Source organism: Schistocerca gregaria, chromosome 2 (assembly GCF_023897955.1).
Source record: "Schistocerca gregaria isolate iqSchGreg1 chromosome 2, iqSchGreg1.2, whole genome shotgun sequence".
NCBI classification, from domain to species: domain Eukaryota; kingdom Metazoa; phylum Arthropoda; class Insecta; order Orthoptera; family Acrididae; genus Schistocerca; species Schistocerca gregaria.
In genome coordinates, this window is record NC_064921.1 from 592,434,578 (window position 1) to 592,451,040 (window position 16,463).

The following is a 16,463-nucleotide window of genomic DNA, read 5'->3' on the forward strand; positions in this document are numbered from 1 at the left end:
CAAATCCCATGCCACTTTCCTAGACGTTGACCTCCATCTGTCCAATGGCCAGCTGCACACATCCGTCCACATCAAACCCACCAACAAGCAACAGTACCTCCATTATGACAGCTGCCACCCATTCCATATCAAACGGTCCCTTCCCTACAGCCTAGGCCTTCGTGGCAAACGAATCTGCTCCAGTCCTGAATCCCTCGACCATTACACCAACAACCTGAAAACAGCTTTCGCATCCCGCAACTACCCTCCCAACCTGGTACAGAAGCAGATAACCAGAGCCACTTCCTCATCCCCTCAAACCCAGAACCTCTCACAGAAGAACCCCAAAAGTGCCCCACTTGTAACAGAATACTTCCCGGGACTGGATCAGACCTTGAATGTGGCTCTCCAGCAGGGATACGACTTCCTAAAATCCTGCCCCGAAATGAGATCCATCCTTCATGAAATCCTCCCCACTCCACCAAGAGTGTCTTTCCGCCGTCCACCTAACCTTCGTAACCTCTTGGTTCATCCCTATGAAATCCCCAAACCACCTCCCCTACCCTCTGGCTCCTACCCTTGCAACCGCCCCCGGTGTAAAACCTGTCCTATGCACCCTCCCACCACCACCTACTCCAGTCCTGTAACCCGGAAGGTGTACACGATCAAAGGGAGAGCCACATGTGAAAGCACCCACGTGATTTACCAACTGACCTGCCTGCACTGTGATGCTTTCTATGTGGGAATGACCAGCAACAAACTGTCCATTCGCATGAATGGACACAGGCAGACAGTGTTTGTTGGTAATGAGGATCACCCTGTGGCTAAACATGCCTTGATGCACGGCCAGCACATCTTGGCACAGTGTTACACCGTCCGAGTTATCTGGATACTTCCCACCAACACCAACCTATCCGAACTCCGGAGATGGGAACTCGCCCTTCAGTATATCCTCTCTTCTCGATATCCGCCAGGCCTCAACCTCCGCTAATTTCAAGTTGCCGCCGCTCATACCTCAACTGTCTTTCAACAACTTCTTTGCCTCTGTACTTCCGCCTCGACTGACATCTCTGCCCTTAACTCTTTGCCTTTAAATATGTCTGCTTGTGTCTGTGTATGTGTGGATGGATATGTGTGTGTGTGTGCGAGTGTACACCTGTCCTTTTTTTCCCCTAAGGGAAGTCTTTCCGCTCCCGGGATTGGAATGACTCCTTACCCTCTCCCTTAAAACCCACATCCTTTCATTTTTCCCTCTCCCTCCCTCTTTCCTGACGAAGCAACTGCCAGTTGCGAAAGCTCGTAATTCTGTGTGTGTGTTTGTGTGTTTTGTTCATGTGCCTGTCTGCCGGCGCTTTCCCGCTTGGTAAGTCTTGGAATCTTTGTTTTTAATATATTTTTCCCATGTGGAAGTTTCTTTCTAAGATTCCAAGACTTACCAAGCGGGAAAACGCTGGCAGACAGGCACAAGAACAAAACACACAAACACACACACAGAATTACTAGCTTCTTCAGGAAGGAGAGGGAAAGACGAAAGGATGTGGGTTTTAAGGGAGGGGGTAAGGAGTCATTCCAATCCCGGGAGCGGAAAGACTTCCCTTAGGGGGAAAAAAAGGACAGGTGTCCACTCGCGCACACACACACACGCACACATATCCATCTGCACATACACAGACACAAGCAGACATATTTAGGCCATATAATATATTTTTCCCATGTGGAAGTTTCTTTCTATTATATATATATATATATATATATATATATATATATATATATATATATATATATATATATATATATATATATATATATATATCAACAGGTAGTGCATTGGCAAAACTGTCATTTGTACTCAGGTGATTCTTGTGAAATTGTTTTCAATATGATTATGGCAGCATGATGGGAATTAACAGACTTTGAATGCAGAATGATAGTTGGAGCTAGTTGCATGGGACATTCCACTTCAGATATCATTAGGGAATTTGATATTGCAAGATCCACAGTGTCAAGAGTGTGTTAAGAATACCATATTTCAGAGATTACCTCTTACCATGGATAATTCAGTGGCTGATAGCCTTCACTTAATGATTGAGAGCAATATGTTTGCATAGAGCTATCAATGCTAACAGACAAACAACCCTGCCTGAAATAATCACAGAAATCGATGTGGGATGTACAACAAATGTATCGGTTAGTACAGTGTGGCGAAACTTGTCATTAATGGGCTATGGCAGCAGATGATTGATGTGAGTGCCTTTGCCATCAGCACGACATTGCCTGCAGTGGCTCTCCTGTGCTTGTGACCATATCAGTTGGACGCTAGATGACTGGGAAACTGTGGCCTGGACAGATGAGTCCTAATTTCAGCTGGTAAGAGAGCAGATGGTAGGTTTCTAGTGTGACACAGACCCCATGAAACTAAGGACCCAAATTGTCAACAAGGCACTCTGCAGGATGGTGGTGGTTCCACAGTGTTGTGTTCAGTGTTTACATGAAATGGACTGTTTCCTCAGGTCTGACTGAACCGACCATTGACTGGTAATGGTTATGCTGAGCTACTTCTTCCCAAATGACAATGGAATTTTTATGGATGACAATGCCCTATTTCACTGGGTCACAATTGTTCGCTATTGACTTGAAGAAAATCCTGGACAATTCAAGCAAATGATTTGGCCAATCAGATTACCTGACACGAATCCTGTTGGCTCATTATTTCTGCATGGGCCTTCCAATGACCTGCTGAATTCATGCCATGTCAAGCTGCTGCACTACACCATGCAAAAGTAGGTTTGTCATGATGTCAGGAGGTATCCCATGACTTTTGACACCTCAGTGTTTTCTGTGCACAGACCAATTTGAACCATCCAACTCTTGCCCACCCGGCTAGCTGGGCAGGAAGAGATGCTGGTCCCTGGCACGAATCCGCCCAGAAGATTTGTGTCGAGGTCCAGTGTGCCGGCCAGTCTGTGGAGAAGGTGGTTTTCCATCTCGGCGAATGCTGTCTGGTTTCCCTTATTCTGCCTCAGTTACACTGTGTCAGAAACTGCTGCACAAACACCATTTCCATGTACTTGTACACCATAATTATTCATTGTACCATGCAAACATCTGGGATCCACTCGTCTGGTATGAGACATTCCTGGAGCGGGTGGGGGGGGGGGGGGGGGGGGTAGCGGCGGCACTGGAGGCTGGAGGCCAAACCCACAATAGCCGTGGGTTCAGTGTGGGGTGGCAGTGGGGCGGGTGGAGTGCTATGGCCTGTTGTGGGGTTGTGAACCACTGAGGGCTTCGGTGGAATGAAGCCTCTCGGGTGATGAATTCTTCTCGGGTTATCAGCCAAGTGGTGGCGTCATCTTGTCACAACATTTCAATGAGTTTCACACCCATCATCTTCCGGCGAAGTGGGTATGAAACTCATTGTAACATTGCGACAATACGACGCCACCACTTAGCTGATAACCCGAGAAGAATTCATCAGTGGAATACGCCGAGAAAGTCTGCAATCGCATATGAAGACTCTCCATTGTTTCTGGGTCCCCAGTTTAATACGTGCATGCATACACATACATACACACATTCACCTCTTCATTGCTTGGGAGTGGCTCAGTCAAGTACAAAGTCCCACAAGACATATTTCTACCCACTGAAACTACTTTTTCTGTACCTGCCAGTATTTTATCCTGATAACCAATCTTTAATAAATTCGACTGCAGTTTAGCTGGTACCACCTTCAACACAGGTGAACTTTGCGACACTGCTTCACTTGCAATTTTATCACCCAACTGAAATGAAGCTGCAATGAGCTCAACCATGCATTGCCAAAGATCAATCCTTGCACAATGTTTGAGGAGAAAATCTAGCCCAAGAATCACTGAATATCCTTCACCCAGATATGACAAAACTTTCATACATTCAGTAAACTTTATTTTTTCAATAGTGAAATAAAGTACCATTGTACCCAAACACTGTTATCACCAACTCCAAATACGTTATATCATGGTGGCCCAAGTCGCCTCCTGTTCACCAGGTCCACACTGATAACAGACATGTGGGCCACTATGTCTGCAAGAAACCTTTGTCCCACCCACTAAGTCCACTATGCAACATTCTGTCTGTGCACTAACTTGTGCAGTGTTGGAGCGTATTGGGACTGCTTTCTGGCAGTTGAAGCATTCCTCTTTAACCCCTGCTTCTCCTGACATTGCTTCTCATTTTTCCTATTCTTTCCTATTCTTACGATCCGATGCTCGATGGCCCACTTTCCCACATGAGTAACACTCTGGTGGCGTTCCGTATATTGCCCTTACATCTGCACTTATAATATTTGACATTCAAAGTGAATACAAGGTGATCTACATTTTGCTTTGTGACAAAATATGACGTTTCTGCACACATTCAGTGTAACAAAACGTCTGCAGCTTCTTGCAGTAACACCTTATTGACTTTTGCATACCAGGTAGGAACATAAGTCTGCACATTGCCTTTGTAATCTTGTCTGACAAAGAATTTCACCAGCTCATTATGTTTCAGAGACAAAGTATTGAGCTTCTTGTGAAAAAAAATTGTATGCTAATTTATTTTTGGTAATTCTAGTGCAGTCCAGTGTCCAACTACTGTACTGATGGTCTCCTAATACAAAAAATATGTTTTGGCATAATCAGTTAAATGGAAGTTAGCTGCATGAAGGGCTTCTTCTTATGACTAACCACTCATTGCTGCAGGTGCCATTTATCACTAACAAATACTAAAAATCTTCCAATGTTATACCCAAAAGGCAACTGATAAGTGCAGCTATCACAGGATCCAAAGAAAAAGAAGCCACCTCCAGCTCTTCCTTATTTTCCACTGACTTAGACTGTGATTGAAACTGATCAGCTTTTCAAGTCTCAAATCTATGAAGGAATTCCAGTTATTGTTGGGAATTTTCATCTGTTACACTTGCACTTGCTCTGTTAGAGCTGCAATGGACTCCATAGCAGCAGCAGCACATTTCTACCATTTTGTGCACTTTACTCCTGCTGTAGAGTGTTTGACATAATACCTGCAGTACTGCCCACTGGCTTACTTATTAACACATCAGGCCCATTTGGCTTCTATTTTCTGGCAGCAGCTGGAATAAAACTTAAAACAAAAAACTGACAGTGTTGTTTAGCAGCATTGTCATGTCTGCACAGATACTAAAGTGATGGCAAATAAGATTCTTATGCATGTAATGCTTATATTTTTTCTTCCCTTTTCATAGCATCAATTTTGGGCCACAGTGGACTTCGCATTTCTGCAATGCTGGCAGGGATAGTTGCACCTACAGAAGAAGCAGCAGCAAAATCAATGTGAGCAGATGCAGGAGCTGCTAAATCATAATGCAGAATTGCTTCATGCCCATGAAAGACAAGTGGCAGGCCAGGTGCTTGCTATGCAGTTTTCCTCCCCACCCCTGTCACCATTTGGTGGTTTTGATGAGTTATAAAAAGGTGGGAAAATTACCTGCACCAGTTCTTGCTGCTCTGACAGGTAAGGGTGTATCATCAATTCAATCAGCAAAGCCCTCTTGTTACTGTCTAGCAATGCAGGGGTGAACGAAATTGTGCAAAATTTGAGGCCCTCCACTGAGCTTGAAAAACCCCACTTTGGTGAACTTCATTGGTTGCTTATGCAGTATTTCAGACATTAAACCCACATGGTGGTAGCACAGTTGCAGTATAACCACTGCCACCACCACCACCATTACCACAAGCACCCCCGCAGTTACAGGCATCCTGAATCACTGATTTGCAGGATCTCTCAAGTAAATGTTATTTTAGGTGTCCCAAATGTGCTACACCATATGCAGAATTGCTGATTTGGGACATGAATATCCAGTTAGCACCTGATCCTGAGGTCCAAACTAAGAGTTGACCTTGTCTGATCCTCTTTTAGCCAGTGTTGGCCAGACTACATAATTGCATGAGCTCACGGTAGCAGTGGCAAGAGATGTTATTTCCAACAACTGGCAAGTAACACGGCCTGCCCTCCGAGTCGCCAAGCATTGACATCACTGATGATTATGTTGCAGTGACCTTGCGGCGTTGCCCATCTTTGCCCACGCTGAGCTCGAAAGGTTTACACTAACTGCAGCATTATAATCCATACCCCGTGTATTTTTCAGGTCCTTTGTGTCACTCTCCTTCTGCTCATTGGGAAAGCTGGTGGTGCTGCCCTGACTGTCTTTTGGGACATATTCAATGGGACTATGCACACATGGAGCCAATGTGTAGAGTATGCCTTCAGGTGGACCTTTTAGCAACAGTGCATTGGGTTGATCATGACAGGCCCATGTGTTTTCACTGGTGTCTATGGCTGTCTCTGATGCTCCACACATATCAGCCCAGTGTATTTTGGTGATGTTGGTACTGTATGGATGATGGGCTGAATGTCAAGTACGCATAACACTGACAGTCAGGCTCATTAACTTAGATACATAGATGCTCTTGGGCTGCCTGGTACTGTGATGGCCATTACATCAAATTGTGTCTTATAGTGTGAGGTAATGGGCGAGTTGTGGCACCCTGGAAATATTCTAAGTTCGAAGTGGCCTCTCGGCGGGCCATGGCCCGGCAGCAACCATGTGGTGCTGAACGTTAACTGAGCATGAGGGGTAGCCCCAGAGTGTGGTCCAGCCACATGGCTGGGAATTCCATGGTGATGCTGTGTCGATGAAGGAGACACGCTGGGAGTGCCAAAGATGGTGGACATTGTGAAACCTTAATGGCAGACATTTCACAGTTCATATAGAAATTAATAGTAGTCAGATGAGTCATATTACCTTCAAAAGAAACATGCACATTACCATTATTTGCACGATTATTCTGACAGTGTAATCAGATTTTCAATATATTTATTAGTTTAAAGTTTAGTATCTGACTGTAAATTGTACAAATAACTCCCAGCAACCAATTTCCAAAACCTAAACAGTTCACCCGAATTTGCTGATCGACCTGTCTTTAGAAAGCTATTAATGTAAACCTAAATTGGTATAAATTACAGGAATGTAACTTGAACAGCACATGAGGTATTGGAGGTCAAAACGGCCGATTACTATCGATCATGTCAGGCTATAAATACTCCACAGTGACACGAAAAAATGGTGGCAGCACACTTATAAATATATTTACTTGTCTATGTCTTTGTTTATAGTTGATATATCCTATTAATGAAGAAATTGGTTAAATATTTACTGTGTTTTAGAAAGCACAGAGGCATTAGCCTACTAGCCTACCTTTTGTTTCTATTCCTTTGATATATGTTTATTTGATTTGATTATGTATTTAATAATGTTTGTTAGAGCGTGTTTATGGTCCAGCCATAGGAATGTTTATTTAATTTCAAGTTATTTAAATGTAAATCCAGTATTTCAAAAGTTATCATTACGTTTGTGCATGTGCATTGGCTTGGAGACACGGTGTGAGTGCTCTAGCCAATCACAGCAATCATTTCCAAAACGGATGCGTGGAGAGACATATGGAGGTGGGAGAGGAGAATCGTTTCCAGAGAGGATACAGTAGAGAGTACAGCTCAGGACACGAGAAGTACTGGACGCGACGGCGCGACATACGCACACTCATGGAGAGCGACTTGGAATGAGGAGTGGTTTGCACGTGGAACTACTTTGGAGTCCGGACTTGTGAACTTGTGAGATTTCCGAGGACCTTGCCGTTGGTGGGGAGGCTTGCGTTCCTCAGCGATACAGATGGCCGTACAGTAGGTGCAACCACAACGGAGGGATATCTGTTGAGAGGCCAGACAAACGTGTGGTTCCTGAAGAGGGGCAGCAGCCTTTTCAGTAGTTGCAGGGGCAACAGCCTGGATGATTGACTGATCTGGCCTTTTAACACTAAGCAAAATGGCCTTGCTGTGCTGGTACTGCGAACGGCTGAAAGCAAGGGGCCGTAATTTTTCCCGAGGATATGCAGCTTTACTGTATGGTTAAATGATGATGGCGTCCTCTTGGGTAAAATATTCCGGAGATAAAATAGTCCCCCATTCGGATCTCCGGGCGGGGACTACTCAAGAGGATGTCGTTATCAGGAGAAAGAAAACTGGCGTTCTACGGATCGGAGCGTGGAATGTCAGATCCCTTAATTGAGCTGGCAGGTTAGAAAATTTAAAAAGGGATAAGGATAGGTTAAAGTTAGATATAGTGGGAATTAGTGAAGTTCGGTGGCAGGAGGAACAAGACTTTTGGTCAGGCGAATACATGGTTATAAATACAATATCAAATAGAGGTAATGCAGGAGTAGGTTTAATAATGGATAAAAAAGTAGGAATGCGGGTAAGCTACTATAAACAGCATAGTGAACGCATTATTGTGGCCAAGATAGACACGAAGCCCACGCCTACTACAGTAGTACAAGTTTATATGCCAACTAGCTCTGCAGATGATGAAGAGATTCATGAAATGTATGATGAGATAAAAGAAATTATTCAGATCGTGAAGGGAGACGAAAATTTAATAGTCATGGGTGACTGGAATTGGAGTGTAGGAAAAGGGAGAGAAGGAAACATAGTAGGTGAATATGGATTGGGGTTAAGAAATGAAAGAGGAAGCCGTCTGGTAGAATTTTGCACAGAGCATAACTTAATCATAGCTAACACTTGGTTCAAGAATCATAAAAGAAGGTTGTATACATGGAAGAATCCCAGAGATACTAAAAGGTATCAGATAGATTATATAATGGTAAGACAGAGATTTAGGAACCAGGTTTTAAATTGTAAGACATTTCCAGGGGCAGATGTGGACTCTGACCACAATCTATTGGTTATGAACTGCAGATTAAAATTGAAGAAACTGCAAAAAGGTGGGAATTTAAGGAGATTGGACCTGGATAAACTGAAAGAACCAGAGGTTATACAGAGTTTCAGGGAGAGCATAAGGGAACAATTGACAGGAATGGGGGAAAGAAATACAGTAGAAGAGGAATGGGTAGCTTTGAGGGATGAAATAGTGAAAACAGCGGAGGATCAAACAGGTAAAAAGATGAGGGCTAGTAGAAACCCTTGGGTAACAGAAGAAACATTGAATTTAATTGATGAAAGGAGAAAATATAAAAACACAGTAAATGAAGCAGGCAAAAAGGACTACAAACGTCTCAAAAATGAGATCGACAGGAAGTGCAAAATGGCTAAGCAGGGATGGCTAGAGGACAAATCTAAGGATGTAGAGGCTTATCTCACAAGGGTAAGATAGATACTGCCTACAGGAAAATTAAAGAGACCTATAGAGAAAAGAGAACCACTTGTATGAATATCAAGAGCTCAGATAGTTCTAACCAAAGAAGGGAAAGCAGAAAAATGGAAGGAGTATATAGAGGGTCTATACAAGGGCGATGTACTTGAGGACAATATTATAGAAATGGAAGAGAATGTAGATGAGGATGAAATGGGAGATACGATACTGTGTGAAGAGTTTGACAGAGCACTGAAAGACCTGAGTCGAAACAAGGCCCCGGGAGTAGACAACAATCCATTAGAAGATTAATAAGTCACAGCTGCAAAATACTAACACGAATTCTTTACAGACGAATGGAAAAACTGGTAGAAGCTGACATCGGGGAAGATCAGTTTGGATTCCGTAGAAATATTGGAACACACGAGGCAATACTGACCTTACAACTTATCTCAGAAGAAAGATTAAGGAAAGGCAAACCTACGTTTCTAGCATTTGTAGACTTAGAGAAAGCTTCCAAATTCTAAAGGTGGCAGGGGTAAAATACAGGGAGCGAAAGGCTATTTAGGAATTTGTACAGAAATCAGATGGCAGTTATAAGAGTCGAGGGGCATGAAAGGGAAGCAGCGGTTGGGAAGGGAGTGAGACACGGTTGTAGCCTCTCCCCAATGTTATTCAATCTGTATATTGAGCAAGCAGTAAAGGAAACAAAAGAAAAATTCAGAGTAGGTATTAAAATCCATGGAGAAGAAATAAAAACTTTGAGGTTCACCGATGACATTGTAATTCTGTCAGAGACAGCAAGAGCAGTTGAATGGAATGAACAGTGTCTTGAAAAGAGGATATAAGATAAACAGCAACAAAAGCAAAATGAGGATCATGAAATGTAGTCAAATTATGTCAGGTGATGCTGAGGGAATTAGGTTAGGAAATGAGGCACTTAAAGTAGTAAAGGAGTTTTGATATTTGGGGAGCAAAATAACTGATGATAGTCGAAGTAGAGAAGATATAAAATGTAGACTGGCAATGGCAAGGAAAGCGTTTCTGTAGAAGAGAAATTTTTTAACATCGAGTATAGATTTCAGTGTCAGGAAGTCGTTTCTGAAAGTATTTGTATGGATTGTAGCCATGTATGAAAGTGAAACATGGACGATATATAGTTTGGACAGGAAGAGAATAGAAGTTTTCGAAATGTGGTGCTACAGACGAATGCTGAAGATTAGATGGGTAGATCACATAACTAATGAGGAGGTATTGAATAGAATTGGGGAGAAGAGGAGTTTGTGGCACAACTTGACGAGAAGAAGGAACCGGTTGGTAGGACATGTTCTGAGGCATCAAGGGGTCACAAATTTAGCACTGGAGGGGAGCGTGGAGCGTAAAAATTGTAGAGGGAGACCAAGAGATGAATACATTAAGCAGATTCAGAAGGATGTAGGTTGCAGTAGGTACTGGGAGATGAAGAAACTTGCACAGGATAGGGTAGCATGGAGAGCTGCATCAAATCAGTCTCAGGACTGAAGACCACAACAACTACAACTACGGTGAAGACGTAGTACACATTTAGAAGTATATATTTTGTGAGCTATGTTGTCGTTCATAACTAATTACGTGCAGTAGGAATCTATTGTTTCCGTGTTATTCAACTTATATTTTATTTAACTGCTGGACCATCAACACCAATAAGTGTTCTGCAGAAATATACCACATTCTCAAAAGTACTTCTACCATCGTACTCATCATTAAAAGTCATTAAGATAGTACTTGCAGAGTTTATTTATTGCAATCTTTTATTTATAAATTTCTACGTTACATTCGCGTTTTCAGAGTGATAGGAACCTTGAACCATTCGATTCATGTGTATATTCATATTGTATACTGTAGACTCAGCAGTATTTTGCTTGTAATGGAGCAACTACGTATCCCAGTCCCTAGGCAATGAAACCAGCCAAAACTTTTAATATTTCAACTTTGAGTCTGAGGGTACATAATTGAGGGCCACCACCTCATTTCATCATTATCTGAAAGCCTGCAACAGTGTACTAGTCTGCACATTATAAGAATGTGTAATGGCAAACCTGATAGTGGTCAATTCCCAATTGGCAGGAAATAGTTTTGGTTAAGATGCTTTGGCTTGCACATAATTGACAAAGTCTATTTAATGTCTCAGTCAGTCCCTGTTCCAGATTTGGACTTCTTACCACAGTCATAGGACCAGCTGTTTTGAAATACCTTGGGCAGGGCACAAATTGTCAAGATACACATTTCTCCTAAGCTTAAATGTTGTCAACCCCACCCCATTCCTTTCGCAAATTTGACAAAGTAATGCCCAAGTTACAGAGTCGACATGATAAGAGTGTTGTTTATTCTGTTTCGTCAAGTAAGTGGGGCACGCCTTTGGTGTTGATTCCTAAGCCCTATGGCAACATGCGTCTTTGTAACAATTTTAAACACACATGGATTCTTGAAAGTCTGCAGCCAGAGGAGTTGTTGATGAAGGTAACTAAGGGATTGTATTTTTCACACTGACTTCAGCAATGCATACCTGCAGTTGCCATTGGACACAGCTTATCTGATTTTCTTGGTACTTAACACCCCCTTTGGGCTTTACCAGTTTAATCATTTGCCTTTTGGAATGTCATCTGTGCCAGGAATTTATCAATGCTATTTGGAGCAGATGATCCAGGACATTCTCTGTTGTATTAACTACCTTGACAACATCTGGGTACAGGCTCTACATGAGAAGAGAATTTATGAAACCTACATAAAATTTTTCAATGCCTTCTGGAGAATGGCCTTTGTTGCAAGTTGGAAAAGTGCAGTTTTTTCTCTCCAAAGGAAAATTTCTTTGGGCATGTGCTTCGCAAAGATGGCTTTGTCCCTAAAGACAAACACATCAAAGCCATTGTCAACTTGCTTTTGCCCTAAGAAAGTGAAGAGGTATAGACTTTCTTGTGCAAGATATCTTTTTATGCTAAGTTCATTCCCCAGATCATGCACATCTAGCTTTATCTTAACTGGCTTCGCCAAAAGTGCATTACATTTGTCTGGTCTGTAGGTTGTCAATAGGCTTTTCAGTCCCTCAGGCAACATTTGTGCTCTGTTTCCTGTTTGGCCTCTTTTACACAGGGTAAATCTTTAACCCTGGCCTGTGATGCATCCCAGTATGGCATTGGTGTGGTTCTGTCCCATTGGAAGCTGAATGGCAATCAACAGCCCATAGCACAGCTATTTTTTGGAATTAAAAAGTTTCATGTTTTCTTGTATGGGACAGGGTTCCTCCTCATCACCAACCACAAGCTCCTGGTTTCCTTCTTTAGCCCTCATTTTAAGTTACCACATAGGACTGCCCACTGACTGCAGAGGTGGACCCACATTCTAATTAATTGTTGCTATATCATTTGTCAATGCTCCACTGCCTGGCTCGCAAATGCGGATACACTAACTTAACTGTCAGTGGTAGTTCGATTGGAGGGGCCTTTTTGGTTCCAATGGAGCTTGCAGCAAACCTTGTCAGACTTTCTGTTGACAGTGTGAAAGTTTGCATTCACCACGACTTCTTGTCCAAGTGGGTTGGCCAGAGCATCTCTCTGCAGGTGCGGATCTGGTGCAGCATATGTTTTTTCTGCTATGTGGTCAACTCAGCATTATTCAAGGGCTCCTCAGATTTGCCACAGAGGAGAAATTCTATCAAGTGGTCATCTCCCCATTGCTGCATCCCTGCATACTCCAGTTGCTGCTTGTGTCACACTGAGCTATGGGTCATAGGAAGGTGTGGGCATGATGTCGTGTCTACTAGATGCTGATTGATTGACATCAAACAACTTGTGTGGCCTTGTAGGGTCTGTGGACAGAACCAGGCTGCGCTGTGTCCCAGCTTTCCCCCTGTCCAGTCCTACAGCACCCTTGGGACAGTGTGGGTACATCTTTGGACAGCATGTGGTTGTTGGTGGTTGATGCTTTTTCAAATTTCCCATATATAGCCAAGCTGCCCTCCATATTGTTGGCTGCCACTGTTCACTAGTTATTGGTCATTTTTGCAACCTATGGATCATGTAGGAACCTTGTACTGATAGCAGTCAGCAATTTCCGTTATAGGCATTTGAAGACTTTTGCATGCACAACTTTATTCAGCATCTGAATACCAGTCCATTTATCTGGCTTCTAACTCAGAGGTGGAGCACTTCATGCACACAGTCAAGATCCCAATCAGTAAGTCTGTATCTGCCTCTTCACACAACAATGGATTATTGAATTTTTTGATTATGTACCAGGCAGTGATGGTCAGTTGGTGAAGTCCAGCAGAATATTTGTATGGGTGGCAGCTGCTGTGGGCTCCTGGATTTGTTGTACCCTGAGTTGCATACCCCAAACCACCGTGTTTCACAGCATTTTCCCTCTGAGGCTGCCGTTTGGGCCCAGTCTTCCAGCCAGCACCAGGGGTGGCTGCCAGATGTCAGGTGGGCAACAAAGGTCACAAATTGTTTGTGAAGGATGTCGGTCAGGTGCAGCTGACACGGCATGCAAATCAGTCATATGTGCACCCTGTTGGGTCATCGCCGCCGCAGTCTTTCAGTCAGCTGAGCAGCAGGGGTGTTCGTGACATTGTTCCAGGTGCAGTTTACCACTTGCAGCAGTATGCTTCTCCACTGCCACCTCATTTGCACCCTGTGCTATCCTCCCTTTGCCTGTGGCCTTAGACCCCTGCTAGGCTAGTTACCATGCCTCCTGATGTGAAGTTCACAAATTTTGATGCAACCTCCTCTGTCTCAGCCTCCTATCCCTCCTTACTAGCGGATGCGACATCACCTCCAGCACTGCCGTTGCCACTGGACCAATCACAACTTCTGCCTCCGCATCTGTCCTCCCCTCTGGAAGCGAAAGCAGAATTAGTATTGCCTCCTTTAGTGGTTGATCTGCTGCCCAGGTCTCAGGCTCTTTCTCCAGTTCTGTACCAGATGTTGCAGCCTAAGTCTGGCCATTTTCAGCCTCATGTGGCCTTTTCAGATGGGAGGGATTTAGTACCCTACCATGGTTATTGCAGCAGAACAGTGTGGACAACTGCCACAGGGGTTGCACGCAATGCATGTTATGGGCTGACCTGCTGACAGAAGTGTTTACTTGTTGGTGGCAGTAAGCTGCGTGGGGCAGTTCTAATGCTAAGTTCAACCACTGTGGACCTTGCCTTGCTCCTTGTGCCATTTCTGTGTGCTCAGTCATCAGTGACTCACACTAGTTGTGTATTGGGTTTTTATCCCTATGCATATCTCTATGCAGTTTCAGACTTCCTGCTTCCTTTTACACAGACTTGCATAGGGAGTTTTTATTTCTTCTTGCAGGGTTCCTTACCCTGGCTTTTGTTGAGCCACCATCATCCTGCACAGTGCCTTGCGCTGACAGTGTTCTTTCATACCTGAATGCTCAGAGGGGCCAAAATGACTCTTTTCGGTTTTTAAGTGCTAGCTATATTTTGAAGAATTATTCAAGCGACATTTACTTTCATGACATTTATGTATTTGGCATGCACTTTCATTATATTTAAAAACAGCGTATTTTGCCTAGTCAATTACCACTTTTTTTTCAGTTTTACCTTTAATGTCCAGAGGGGTCATATCGACCCCTTTAGAAAAAAGCTATAATTTTGTTTATAGTTATGCCATACATTATTTCATGCATTCTCAAGCCTCGGCTACTTTACTCTGTAGTGCACTGATTTACTTTCATTCATATTATTGCCATATGAAATGACAACAACGGACTCAATTCACCTTGTTTATCATTCCCTTGTAAGAATCAGCCTTTCAGAGGTGATTGTGAGCTGAAGATTGAAAGGAAACGGAAAGAGTATTTACAAGATGAAGAGATTCTTGCAGAGTTACGAAGTGTGATTAGGATGGTGGCGGACTTTTTTCTGACGATTCAGAGGAAGAGTTTTTACCGCAGACATTGAGAGAAGATGAATCATCTCATACTAATGATTCTGATTCTTCAGATACAGGTAATGGAAGTTTACAGTCTAGTAAGTATATTATTATTATTGCTGCTAATTTATAATTATCATATTCTTATCTACTTATAATGCTGCTACATAACTACATCTGTTAAGTGCACATTACAAATTACATAGATAGACACTGGTGCTGGAACACCAGGATTGTATGTTTGATGTTGGAATAATAACTGACTGGGTCACAGAACAATTTCATCCATTCCAGAGGCATAGTTCTGCACACTGCACTTGGAGCTCTGAGTAATGAATTCCTCTTATCTGTAGGCTACATTTCAAGCTGTTGGAATCTTGGAGGAACCTGTACACTGGATAAAATGGTACAATTGCAGTTGTTCCTCACAGGCAAGCACGGTCACAGTAAGTGCATTAGTGTCACAGTAAGTGCATTAGTTTTTTTGCTTACAGCATTCTGTGGGAATGTTGGAACGCTCCAGGTGACTTACAGAGCCAATGCCACGATGAGTCACCATCAACATATGGCAAAAGATGATGCGGCAAGTTACTAAGAAATGGTGGTTACTTTAACTATTTGTTTGCATGTAAAACAACAAGGAAACAACAGCATTCAAAACAGGCATCAACACTCTGATTACAGATTCTACTTTTCAGCAAACTAGTAACATAATTTGCACAGAGCATAAATACACAGATCTTCTGCTGTTAATCTTCCTTTTTCTTGACTTTGAATTATCTGACTCAACTACATCACATGTTTTGTTTAATATTAGTCATTCCCGTTTACATTAACTGATGATCCTGCATATTATCACAAGTGCCTCAAAATTCCCTCCAAAAACTTGAGAGTTTTCTTCAGTGTTCCCTTGCCATTTGTAGCCTAGATACAATATTTTTTAAGTCACCAACAAAATACTATACCATAGCCCTTTAATTTCCCCTACACACTGTGCACATAGTTGCATAAATTAAATAACTGTACTATTTTTATATTCACACTGTATAATTGAATTATAAATATTTTTGTAGGATTTAATGATTAATAGCCAAGATAAAAGACTAACAACAGCACTTCCTGATGATTGCTTAGCAACAGCTCGTAGTTGCAGGTGTAGAACTGCAGGTTCACTTTGGCAGGCACATGGTTCATCCAAAACGTGAAGGCCTGTACCATCAGACTGGCCATCAGGACGTGGAACCTTCAGAAATGCATCAATGTCTCCTGCTGCAGGAATGAATTCTGGTAAAAATGGTTGAAGTTTGAAGTCCAATTCTACCTTCTGAGGTGTATACCTAAAACAAATTTATGAAATGCAAATA

General features: G+C 42.7%; 1 protein-coding gene across 5 annotated transcripts in view; it reads right to left on the bottom strand.

Annotated features, from left to right (window-relative positions):
* LOC126334230 (intraflagellar transport protein 46 homolog) overlaps positions 1-16,463 on the bottom strand; it is a 138,066-nt gene that overhangs the window by 37,332 nt on the left and 84,271 nt on the right. For 3 of the 5 annotated variants that reach the window (XM_049996811.1, XM_049996815.1, XM_049996816.1), the window contains one exon: positions 16,204-16,436. In XM_049996811.1, the coding sequence (XP_049852768.1) occupies positions 16,204-16,436 (233 nt within the window). The remainder of the gene's footprint in view (positions 1-16,203; positions 16,437-16,463) is intronic. The other 2 variants (XM_049996812.1, XM_049996814.1) reach the window with 1 other exon arrangement.